We start from the raw sequence: 11739 nt of genomic DNA, 5'->3' as shown, positions 1-11739 counted from the left end.
AATAATATCCTATTGGTGAGCCAACTGGTAAATAATATCCTATTGGTGAGCCAACTGGTAAATAATATCCTATTGGTGAGCCAACTAGTAAATAATATCCTATTGCTGAGCCAACTGGTAAATAATATCCTATTGGTGAGCCAACTGGTAAATAATATCCTATTGGTGAGCCAACTGGTAAATAATATCCTACTGGTGAGCCAACTGGTAAATGCAGAGTTTTTTTTTAATCATTTTACAAGGTCCTGGTAATACCTAAAGATTTTGCAATTGTAGATGCCATTCCCTCAGGTATTTCTTTATTATTCAGGAACGTGTCAAGACCTGACCCTCAGAACCTACCTTCCGTTGACCCTGTTGACTCATCAGTAGGAAAGATTTGTTTCTCTTTCGGTCCATTCAACAACAGAGCGATACGAACCTTGTTTCAGCAGGATGTTGTATCTATACCTTATGTCATGCCTTATTGGAACGGTTTTATTGATAATACACATGTCCTTTCTGTATTGATTTGTTGTTAATAAAAAAAAAAATAAAAAAATGTACTGAGGGGATAGTGTGCGTCTTTTAAGTGTTTGGACTACATACTAGGGCTGTGGGGCTTACGTTGCAAACTTCCCTTGCTTGGCTAATCATTTGGACCGCCTCCCAAGATGGCGACGGGGATTCCCCCAAGGGCATAAGGCGAGGGTAAGTGGGCGAGGGTGTGTGTTTTAAGTGTTTGGACTGCATATGCAGGCCATAGAGGATTTTTTGCGACAAGTGTCCGAGGTCTGAGTGGCTGGTTACGGTAAGCTCTGGTTGGTCAATCGCGGTTCGTGGGCGGAGTGTAGAGCAGGGTTAATTGGATGGAAACTGTTCTCCGCCGCACACTACTGATACTTTGTAGCGATGCAGTCAACAGCATGGTTTATCTGACGACATGGTGGGTGTGTTCTTTGCTGACAATTAGTGTTTGGTTTCACATTATATTCGTTCGGTCAACATGCTGAACAAGGGTGTATCCGGCGACCACCATTTTTTTTTTCGTAAATAGAGTGATATTATAGTACCTGTGTGCAGCAACAAAATTGACCGCTTAACATATTTGATTATTACGCCAAGTGCATGAACTGGGATGTCTGCAACGGACTGGTACGCGCACAAATCCATCGGAGAAGGTCTGTACTGGATCCAGGAGAAGTTTTTTGAATCGTCAAACAGAGCAAATATTTGGCTCCTTCGAGGATCTCACCAAGATGTAGTGATAGACACAGGCTTGGGGTTGAGGAGTTTACCAGATTACATTAACACCAAAGGTCTGCTTGGAGACGACCCGCAGCGAAAGAACCCCATTTTGGCGATCGCCACCCACGCCCACTTCGACCACTCAGGTGGTCTGCATCAGTTCGAACAGGTGGGAGTCCACAGTGCAGAGGTCGATGCACTGGCCAACGGAGACAACTTCGAGACCGTCACGTGGCTGTCCGACAGAGAGATAGTCCAGGCTCCCTGGCCAGGATGGAGGGCCAGAGAATACAGAGTCAAGGCTGTACAACCAACACACATACTACAAGAAGGTAATAACCAAACCATGATTGTTACCAGTAATCTGAAAGACCATTTGCTGTGCTGTCTCTAATGTATGATATGGATTTGAGAGAAGGATATGGTCAATATGAATGTAATTACACAGTCCTTAAAGGATGTGGATTTGCCCCTTGTTACAGAAAATCGACATTGCACTGGAATCCGCTTTCACATTAAGCTGCATCCCATAGGGAAATCTATACTGCAGAGTAGACTTGGCAGGGCACCAACACTGACCTCCCATCTCTCACGCACAGGTGCGCATGCAAGCGCGCACACATGCAACAACACGCATACACACACAGCCTCACATCAACCATGATGCACCCCTATTTTATACAGTTTTGTAACTGTATAATCAATCTCCATCATACTCTCTCAATAGAAGTCAGCGCTTCAAAAAGGCCTATTGTTGAGTCTCTGACGGCACATTCTTAAGATGACGTTTCACTCCCTACATCAGTTTGACTCGGTTACATGAACTGTACAATGTTGTTGCTTACAATGGGTCCCATAGGAGGGATTATTTAAGGTCATGGCTTTAATGTGTGAATGACAGTGGCTCACAAATAGCATTAGTGGTTGTTATTCTGCAGTCTGCCTGTTTCTGCAGAGATGCTATTTTCATACTCAGCCCATAACTTTGATGGTTATGGTTAGCCTTCCCTGTAGCTCACTTGGTAGAGCATGGTGTTTGCAACGCCAGGGTTGTGGGTTCGATTCCCACGGGGGGCCAGCACAGAAAAAACAAAATGTATGAAATGAAATGTATGCATTCACTACTGTAAGTCGCTCTGGATAAGAGCGTCTGCTAAATGACTAAAATGTAATGGTTTTTATTTCAGCCAGGAAAGTACAGCAGCCTAGACCCAGACATACTGAATTACTACAGAGCCTGACAGGAAGAACGTCCTCATTTTCAATCACATCCACAGAGATCAGACCACAAGTGATCTTCTTTTTATGAAGACACACACACACACCTCTAGGTCTTCATTGATCCCCCTATACCCGAGACCCGATCCAGGACCTGAGCGGGTCCGGATCCAGAATGAAAAAAAATGTCACTTGTCTGTGTCAGATCTGATATGATTGTCACTGGTCTCAGGTATGTGTAATTTGAACTGACTTGTCCGGAAGGGCCCGTACAGATCCAAATGTGACTGCTGCGGTAGAGAGAGAAAGAGAGAGAGAGAGCCTACATTTTCTAATTTATGCTGCTGCTCTTGTTTTTCACACAGGCACAGACACACACATGATAACACACACACTCTACACACGTGCACATGGATTTTGCATTGTAGATACACTATATATACAACAGTGTATGGACACCACTTCAATAGTGGATTTGGCTATTTCAGCCACACCCATTGCTGACCGGTGTATAAAATTGAGCACACAGCCATGCAATCTCTATAGACAAACATTGGCAGTAGAATGGCCTTACTGAAGAGCTCAGTGACTTTCAACGTGGCACTGTCGTAGGATGCCAACTTTCCAACAAGTTTGTCAAATTTCTGCCCTACTAGAGCTGTCCCGGTCAACTGTAAGTGTTGTTATTGTGAAGTGGAAACGTCTAGGAGCAACAACATCTCAGACGCGAGGTGGTAGGCCACACAAGCTCACAGAACGGGACTACTGACTGCTGAAGCGTGCAGCACGCGTAAAAAATAGTCTGTCCTCGGTTGCACACAAGGATAAGATTACCATGCGCAATGCCAAGCATTGGCTGTAGTGGTGTAAAGCTCGCCGCCATTGGACTCTGGAGCAGTGAAAACGCGTTCTCTGGAGTGATGAAACACGCTTCCCCATCTTGCAGTCTGACGGATGAATCTAGGTTTGGCGGATGCCAGGAGAACATACCTGCCCGAATTCATAGTGCCAACTGTAAAGTTTGGTGGAGGAGGAATAATAGACTGGGGCTGTTTTTCATGTTTCGGGCTAGGCCCGTAGTTCCAGTGAAGGGAAATCTTAACGCTACAGCATACAATGACATTCTAGACGATTCTGTGCTTGCAACTTTGTGGCAACAGTTAGGGGAAGGCCCTTTCCTATTTCAGCATGACAATGCCCCCGTGCACAAAGCGAGGTCCGTACAGAAATGGTTGGTTGAGATCGGTGTGGGAGAACTTGTCTGGCCTGCACAGAGCCCTGACCTCAACCCCATCGAACACCTTTGGGATGAATTGGAACGCCGACTGTGAGCCAGGCCTAATCGCTCAACATCAGTGCCTGACCTCACTTATGCTCTTGTGGCTGAATGGAAGCAAGTCCCCACAGCAATGTGACATCTAGTGGAAAGCCTTCCTTGAAGAGTGGTGGCTGTTATAGCAGCAAAGAGGGGACTAACTCCAAATTAATGATTAAGATTTTGGAATGAGATGTTCGACGAGCAGGTGTCCAAATACATTTGGTCATGTATTGTATGTGGTAGTAGAGTAGTGGCCTGAGGGCACACACTTAATGTGTTGTGAAAAGTGTTATGAAATGTAATGTCATGTAATATTTTGTATATAACTGCCTTAATGTTGCTGGACCCCAGGAAAAGATCCGTAATAAATACAAGAGTAGAGCGTGGCGTGTGGAGCTTGTTGTTGGCCAATCATGAGTCATCAAAGCGGCATTATAAACTCGGTGGTTCGAGCCCTGAATGCTGATTTGGCTAACAGCCATGGGCTGCGGCTATGGAACCCTGACCTGTTCACCGGACGTGCTTGTTGCACCCTCGACAACTACTATGATTATTATTATTTGACCATGCTGGTCATTTATGAACATTTTAACATTTTGACCATGTTCTGTTATAATATCTACCCTGCACAGCCAGAAGAGGACTGGCCACCCCTCATAGCCTGGTTCCTCTCTAGGTTTCTTCCTAGGTTTTTGGCCTTTCTAGGGAGTTTTTCCTAGGGAGTTTTTCCTAGCCACCGTGCTTCTTTCACATGCTTTGCTTGCTGTTTGGGGTTTTAGGCTGGGTTTCTGTACAGCACTTTGAGAATATCAGCTGATGTACGAAGGGCTATATAAAAATAAATTTTATTTGATTTGTATACCACGGGTATGACAAAACATTTATTTGTACTGCTCTAATGACGTTGGTAACCAGTTTATAATAGCAATAAGTCACCTTGAGGCTTTGTGATATATGGCCAATATACCACGGCTAAGCGCTGTGTCCATAAGAACAGCCCTTAGCCGTGGTATATTGGCCATATACCACACCTGCTTGGGCCTTATTGCTTAAATAGGCTACAGCCGTAGAGCCTCGCTCTGTGTGTGGCAAAGGTTTGAAGATATCTACGTTAATCAATGGAAGATGGAATTAAAATGACAGAATTAAAAGTTAAAGGAGAAGGACCGCATCTGGATCCGACCAGGTGTGTACGGAACGGCTCTAGTTGTCCTCAGGTCCGTTTGGCACGATCTCTATATTTAAAAAAACAGATGCATATCAGGTCTGGATGGGGAAGCTCCAGGTCCATTTTGGAATTTGGACCCATGAAGACGTCTAACACACACACTCCTGATCCATATTCTTCATCATAGCAGGTCTTTTGACCCGTCTTGTGTTTCATTTTCACTCATTGCTGCACACTTGACAAAGTTGGAGCAAACTCTCCCCACCTAGCGTCCTATCCCTGTGTAATTTGTGCACCAGTCAATACACTTCTGCTGTGTCAGTGCTGCAATGCAGTTGGAATATCTTATTGCTCAATGAGTCCATTTTTTCTGTCTCTCTCTCTCCTTGCTCTCTCTCTTTCTCTCTCTCTCTCTCTCTCATGGCTCTCTCTCTCTCTCCCTCTCCTTGCTCTCCCTCCCTCAGGTGATGTCATCAACCTAGGCGACAGGCAGCTGAAGGTACTACACATGCCTGGCCACTCCCGGGGCAGCATCTGCCTGCACGACGGGGACAACAAGATGCTGTTCAGCGGGGACGTGGTCTATGACGGAGCCATGATCGACTGGCTGCCCACCAGCCGGGTCAGCGACTACGTCAGTAGCTGTGAGCGCCTGGTGGGGCTGGTGGATAGTGAGCAGGTGGACCAGGTAATGCCGGGACACTATCACACGTTTGGTGCGAAACGGCTCCACCACATCGCTTCGGGGTACATCGACAGAGCCGGCACCTGCCCGGCACGCTTCTCCACGTTTGCCTGGAGGACCTTGGCCGGATTGGTGCTACGGGCGTCCAACACACGTGGCATCTGCTAGCCACATGAAGAGGCTGGCACCCCCAGGTTGAATCTTTTGCAGAGTTAGACTGGGGGATGTGAGGAAGATAATTCACCCCCTCAATTAACAGGATTTCCTTGTACTGTCTATTATAAACTGATGTGATCCAATGTATGTTATTTTAAATGATTCATCAAAATGCCCCCATTGAATTACATCAGGCAATGATTGACAGAATATTGAGATTCCCATTATTACAGGATTCATTAAAGACAGGAAAATAAACCTTGTTTATTATGTAATAAGATAAATATTAAGTTGTGTGATCGTTGGAATGCTCTTTCCCATGAGACAGCCTCTCATATGGCAGTGTTTCTTAACCCCAGTACCTCGGGAGTCCCCACAACAACTCAAGCTCTTGATCATTAGTTGAGTAATTGAATCAGGTGTGCTATCGCTGGGCTAAAACATATTTAAGAAACCTTAGGGAGGCCCGCTTGGACTGGAGATGAATAACATAGTTCCCTTAGGGGACACAATGTGACAGCACAACACCTACACAGACAGACACAGACAGACAGAGGGCATGACTCATCAGTATCTTTTCTAACCTTGTCCCCAGGCTAAGACGGAGGGAGACAGCCAGCTGGTGGAGGAAACCTATATATTTTCTAACACTAGTCTTGGGCGGGCCACCTAAGTTTTTTTCCGGTCCGCCTATGAATAAAAACAACAAAAAAACATTTTCGGGGTGGATTTTTGTCAGTGTTATCTAATATTTATATATTTATTAATTCCATTATTCTACTTTTAGATTTGTGTGTATTGTTTTTAGATACTACTGCACTGTTAGAGCTAGGAACACAAGCATTTTCTCTACACCCGCAATAACATCTGATAAATATGTGTATGTGACCAATAAAACTTGATTTAATTTAATTGGCTAAAACCAGATATAAAGTATGTAGAAAAGATAATGGGCCTATATATTTATAAATAGGATTATCTTTGAGAACTAACAATCACTGAAATAAAAGCTAGACCGTTAGGGAGAATAAAAAAAATATAAATGAATGGATTTTGTTGTTTGAGTCACTCAGATAGCATTAACCATGGCAAAATGTGTAGAATTGTAGGACATTTTCTTAAAAAAAAGAAGAAAAGTCAGCCTCATTGCAAAATGTGTAGAATTGCAGGAACTGCTTTAGAACAGCTACATTTAGTCACTGGGGCCAACAGGAGATCCTCTAAGTATTTGTTAGTTCTCAAAGATAATAAAGTTCTTGCAATTCTACACATTTTGCCATGGTTTATGCTATCTGAGTGACTCAAACAACAAAATACATTCATTTATTTGTATTTTTTTATTCTGACTGTCTAGTTTTTATTGTGTGGTTTTTACTTTCAACACTGTGAAAAGGGCATTTTCAACAAGCACAAATTCCCATTGAAAGATTCATGTGACAGTTTGGCTGCTTCCCAATTCTTTACCCCTTTCCCAAAGTGTGCACTTTTACACTTCACATCATAGATTTAACAATGGTGGAAACTGTCTAACAAATGATTTTACCAATCCACAATTATTTTAAATCCATGACTGTTAATGTGTGGAAGTGCACACTGGGAAACGGGTGGATAATCGCGACGCAGCCTTGAATTCCGTGTGCAGAGAATGTTCGTGATAACGAGGTCAATGGCTCTTGGAGTACATTCAGACTTCAACTTTAAATGGATGAAATATTAATTCAGTCTCTAAACTATATAAAAAAACTACTTTGGCATGCACCCGTTTTATTATTTATTTGGAATAAAGTGTGTGGACATGCTCTGTAAATAGAATGGGACTATGTTGACATAAGTTTTTGGTCAACTGACAGAGTTTGTCAACATTGACAAAAAGCACATGGTGTTTGATCCGAGGGTGATGTTTGATTTAGAGTTAGTGGATGGACTTAATCCTCGTGCCATTTCTACTGGGATTATACGATGTATATAACTTCCACTAAAAGGAGAGATATGACAGAATAAATAATCCAAGGCTGTTTCTGAATGGATAAATCATTTATTGTTATGTTAATCCAGTATTTAAAACATGACAGAGTTCTTATTGCTTTCTCCCCCAGGATGACGTGCATGCAGACAGTCTGCTAACACAAGACAGTCTTGCAAGGTTAACATTCAATGTTATCTATTAGACACAGTTATAGATATGCAATCTGTTAAAATAAATCAATATAGCTGTATTTATAACAAAATCAATCATGTATAATGTATAAGAAAAAGAAGAGTTTTGTTAACTTATAAAAAAACCTTTACAGTAACAAATGCCACTTTGAAACATGTAGAGTTGTTTTACTCTGAGTAAAAAGGAGTGAGCCAGCTGTGAGCCCGAGGGACACAGTAGCATGTTAGAAAGTCAATTAGAAGCACAGGGATTGTTAGGCTTTACTGCACAGACCAGGGACACACCTACCACATCAATACAATCAGCTACTTGGCATTAGGTGAAAGACTACACTATCTTAAGACAAAAAAACACAACCCAATATTTTCTAGAGATCAATATTTCCTGCATTGCATACTTGATCGATTACAATGTTTCATATGGTATTGCAGCAGAATTCTGAGACCGTTATGACTGTAGTACCACAAACTAAGCTATTAATCAACAAAGAGGTCAGAGTTGTGGGATTCCAAAACTCTTCACCCATGTATGCACATTCCCAGGTTCTACGCTCTTCAAAGTCAGTACATTTGCACACGCTACTTCAATGAGGCAGTGTAACACAGGAGTTAATATGGCTTCTCGTGATTATGTAGTACATTACCTTTGGCTTCCTTCAAGTCATTATAATTACTCCATACATTGGTACAAATAATTGCACTCAGTTTCTTAACAGAATGTCCTGGTGAACTCATATTGGTTGATGTGTATTAGGCATAGAATGTGTTAATGAATGTAGGGGAAGTTCTGGAAACCCAGCAGAGGAAGTGACCCTGGTTTTATTACAGTAGTAACAAGTAGCACAGTAAATTAAATGGGAGCACAGTTGCATTAAGTTGAGCTTTCAAAATTCATTCACTTTCTGAGCAGTTTAAAGATCTGAAACAACACATTCCTTGACGTCGAGCATAATCATGCAATAAGCAAATCAGTGTATTAGTAGTTTCAGAGGACTTTTCTGGCAGGATGTAATTGCTATTACAGGTGACAGTGGGTCTAGCCATTTGAATAGATCACAAGTTACACCAACAACCCTATGACCGCATTCAGACACTAAACATTCCCATACACTGACAATTCACAATTCTCCTGTCATTAGACTGAAGTCATTCCAGTTAATACCAAGGCCCTTTCATCAGAGAGGAAGTGGGGTCTTCCTTCCTGTCAGTTCTTACCAGGACCTTGGGGGATCTCGGGGTCTGAGCTGGGTTATACCTGGCTCTGTGGTTTAGATGAGTGGGGTCTGAGCTGGGTTATACCTGCATCTGTGGTTTAGATGAGTGGGGTCTGAGCTGGGTTATACCTGGCTCTGTGGTTTAGATGAGTGGGGTCTGAGCTGGGTTATACCTGGCTCTGTGGTTTAGATGAGTGGGGTCTGAGCTGGGTTATACCTGCATCTGTGGTTTAGATGAGTGGGGTCTGAGCTGGGTTATACCTGGCTCTGTGGTTTAGATGAGTGGGTTCTGAGCTGGGTTATACCTGGCTCTGGAGCCAATTCCGGGGATCCAGTTTAGCCCTCAAGTTCCTGAGGCTTTGACGGGTCGAAGAGGGGCGTGAGAAAGGGGTGCCGTCTGACAACTCAGGGCTGTGGCTGCCCTCGCTGGAGCTGTTACTGGAGGTAGAGCTGGAGCAGGACAGGGTGGCTTGGGGGACGCGTTGGGCTGGGATGGGGGCAAGGGAGGAGGAGGAGGGGGGCTGACAGGAGCACTGTAACACCCCTCCATACCCCCTGCCCCTGAGGGTGCTGAGCTTGGCGTCCAGGGAGAGGGTGCGGGGGCGGAAGTGTGAGGAGGGGGAGGAGAGGGAGAGGGGCTCTGCCCAGCCACTGTGGCGGGAGCAAGGGCTGGTGCTGCAGGGGCTGTCGCTGTCCGAGGTCAGGCTGGCTTCTGAGGAGAGCAGGCCGGGCTGGGGGCAGCGTAGGGGGCTGTGGGGGAGGCGGTTGTGGGTGTGGGGGCAACCAGGAGACTCCTCGAACAGGGACATCCAGGGAGGAGAGGTCCCCAGCTGGCTCCTCAGCTCCAGCTCCTGCATCCGCCGTGCCAGGATGTCCGTCACCGTGCTGATGTCATCAGAGGTGTCAATAACTAGGAGGAACAGAGGAAAGTCATTACTGTGGTGGCACAGACATTGCTAATAACGTTGAGACAGTGGAATACAGTTCAGAGAGGGTAGACCTAGACTTGGTGATGCTATTTGAAGGGGGGGGGGGGGGGTGGAGTCAGGTTCAATACTGCAGTGTGTGAGTGGACCCCACTGGTACTTCACCTGTCGTTGTAATAGGAGGAGAGCAGAGCACGAATCTCAGCAGACACAGCATTATCCTGCAGCAAGATACCCTCACAGGATGGGATGGTGAGGGGGGCTAGGGTCCAGGGGGAGTGGGTGAGGAGGGGTGGTGGTGGGCAGGTGTTATGTGCATTGATGGGCAAGGTGAAATAAAGTTGTGATACATGATTTGGGGAATAAATTGATGTGCATAACACAGTAAAAATGAGTTAATTTTGAATGTATGAATATTAGAATTCCATTGGCGTGTAAAAATAATGATGGGAATAGAATGATAATGGTGGAAAAAAGGGGGGAAATGTAATTTGAGCACAGGAACAAGGGAGAGAGGCAGGGAAGGTGATAGCCAAAAAGGAAGGATTGAGAGACACACAATGAGAGAGAGAGAGATAAAGGAAGAGAGAGAGAGAGAGAGAGAGAGAGAGAGAGAGAGAGAGAGAGAGTGAGTCAGCACGTCAGAATAGAACACTTACATCCATCCATGCATACAGTGAGGGGAAAAAGTATTTGATCCCCTGCTGATTTTGTACGTTTGCCCACTGACAAAGAAATGATCAGTCTATACTTTTAATGGTAGGTTTATTTGAACAATGAGAACAATGACAGAACAACAAAGAAATCCAGAAAAACGCATGTCAAAAATGTTATAAATTGATTTGCAATTTAATGAGGGAAATAAGTATTTGACCCCCTCTCAATCAGAAAGATTTCTGGCTCCCAGGTGTCTTTTATACAGGTAACGAGCTGAGATTAGGAGCACACTCTTAAAGGGAGTGCTCCTAATCTCAGTTTGTTACCTGTATAAAAGACACCTGTCCACAGAAGCAGTCAATCAATCAGATTCCTAACTCTCCACCATGGCCAAAACCAAAGAGCTCTCCAAGGATGTCAGGGACAAGATTGTAGACCTACACAAGGCTGGAATGGGCTACAAGACCATCGCCAAACAGCTTGGTGAGAAGGTGACAAAAGTTGGTGCGATTATTCGCAAATGGAAGAAACGCAAAAGAACTGTCAATCTCCCTCGGCCTGGGGCTCCATGCAAGATCTCACCTCATGGAGTTGCAATGATCATGAGAACGGAGGAATCAGCCCAGAACTACATGGGAGGATCTTGTCAATGATCTCAAGGCAGCTGGGACCATAGTCACCAAGAAAACAATTGGTAGCACACTACGCCGTGAAGGACTGAAATCCTGCAGCGCCCGCAAGGTCCCCCTGCTCAAGAAAGCACATGTTCATTGGCAAACTTCAGACGGGCATGTATATCTGAATGATTCAGAGGACAACTGGGTGAAAGTGTTGTGGTCAGATGAGAACAAAATTGAGCTCTTTGGCATCAACTCAACTCGCCGTGTTTGGAGGAGGAGGAATGCCGCCTATGACCCCAAGAACACCATCCCCACCTTCAAACATGGAGGTGGAAACATTATGCTTTTGGGGTGTTTTACTGCTAAGGGGACAGGACAACTTCACCGCATCAA

At 44.5% G+C, this 11739-nt stretch overlaps 2 protein-coding genes across 9 annotated transcripts in view; one reads left to right on the top strand and one right to left on the bottom strand.

The window, feature by feature from the left end:
- Positions 1–727: 727 nt before the first annotated feature.
- Positions 728–6488, top strand: LOC106585808 (acyl-coenzyme A thioesterase MBLAC2). The gene is made up of 2 exons (XM_014172455.3): positions 728–1559; positions 5396–6488. The coding sequence occupies exons 1-2, from the start codon at positions 1118–1120 to the stop codon at positions 5782–5784; spliced, it is 831 nt and encodes a 276-aa protein (XP_014027930.1). The 5' UTR covers positions 728–1117; the 3' UTR covers positions 5785–6488.
- Positions 6489–7787: 1299 nt separating this feature from the next.
- The window catches only part of rtkna (rhotekin a), a 118183-nt gene continuing 114231 nt past the window's right edge, over positions 7788–11739 (bottom strand). For 6 of the 8 annotated variants that reach the window (XM_014172451.3, XM_014172448.3, XM_014172447.3 and 3 more), the window contains exon 12: positions 7788–10053. In XM_014172451.3, the coding sequence (XP_014027926.2) occupies positions 9443–10053 (611 nt within the window). In that variant the 3' untranslated portion in view covers positions 7788–9442. Of the gene's footprint in view, positions 10054–10230; positions 10332–11739 lie in introns of those variants that run through there. The other 2 variants (XM_082968686.1, XM_082968685.1) reach the window with 1 other exon arrangement.

The sequence above is a fragment of the Salmo salar genome, chromosome 24, assembly GCF_965601325.2.
Source record: "Salmo salar chromosome 24, fSalSal1, whole genome shotgun sequence".
Classification (NCBI taxonomy): domain Eukaryota; kingdom Metazoa; phylum Chordata; class Actinopteri; order Salmoniformes; family Salmonidae; genus Salmo; species Salmo salar.
The sequence above is the reverse complement of the archived record's forward strand: the minus strand, read 5'-3'. Positions and strand labels throughout refer to the sequence as shown.

Bases quoted from the DNA above. Each gene is read 5' to 3' on its own strand.
- LOC106585808 (XM_014172455.3), top strand. From the start codon at position 1,118: ATGTCTGCAACGGACTGGTACGCGCACAAATCCATCGGAGAAGGTCTG. The intron at 1,560-5,395 runs GTAATAACCAAA...TCCCTCCCTCAG, and splicing joins AACACACATACTACAAGAAG to GTGATGTCATCAACCTAGGC.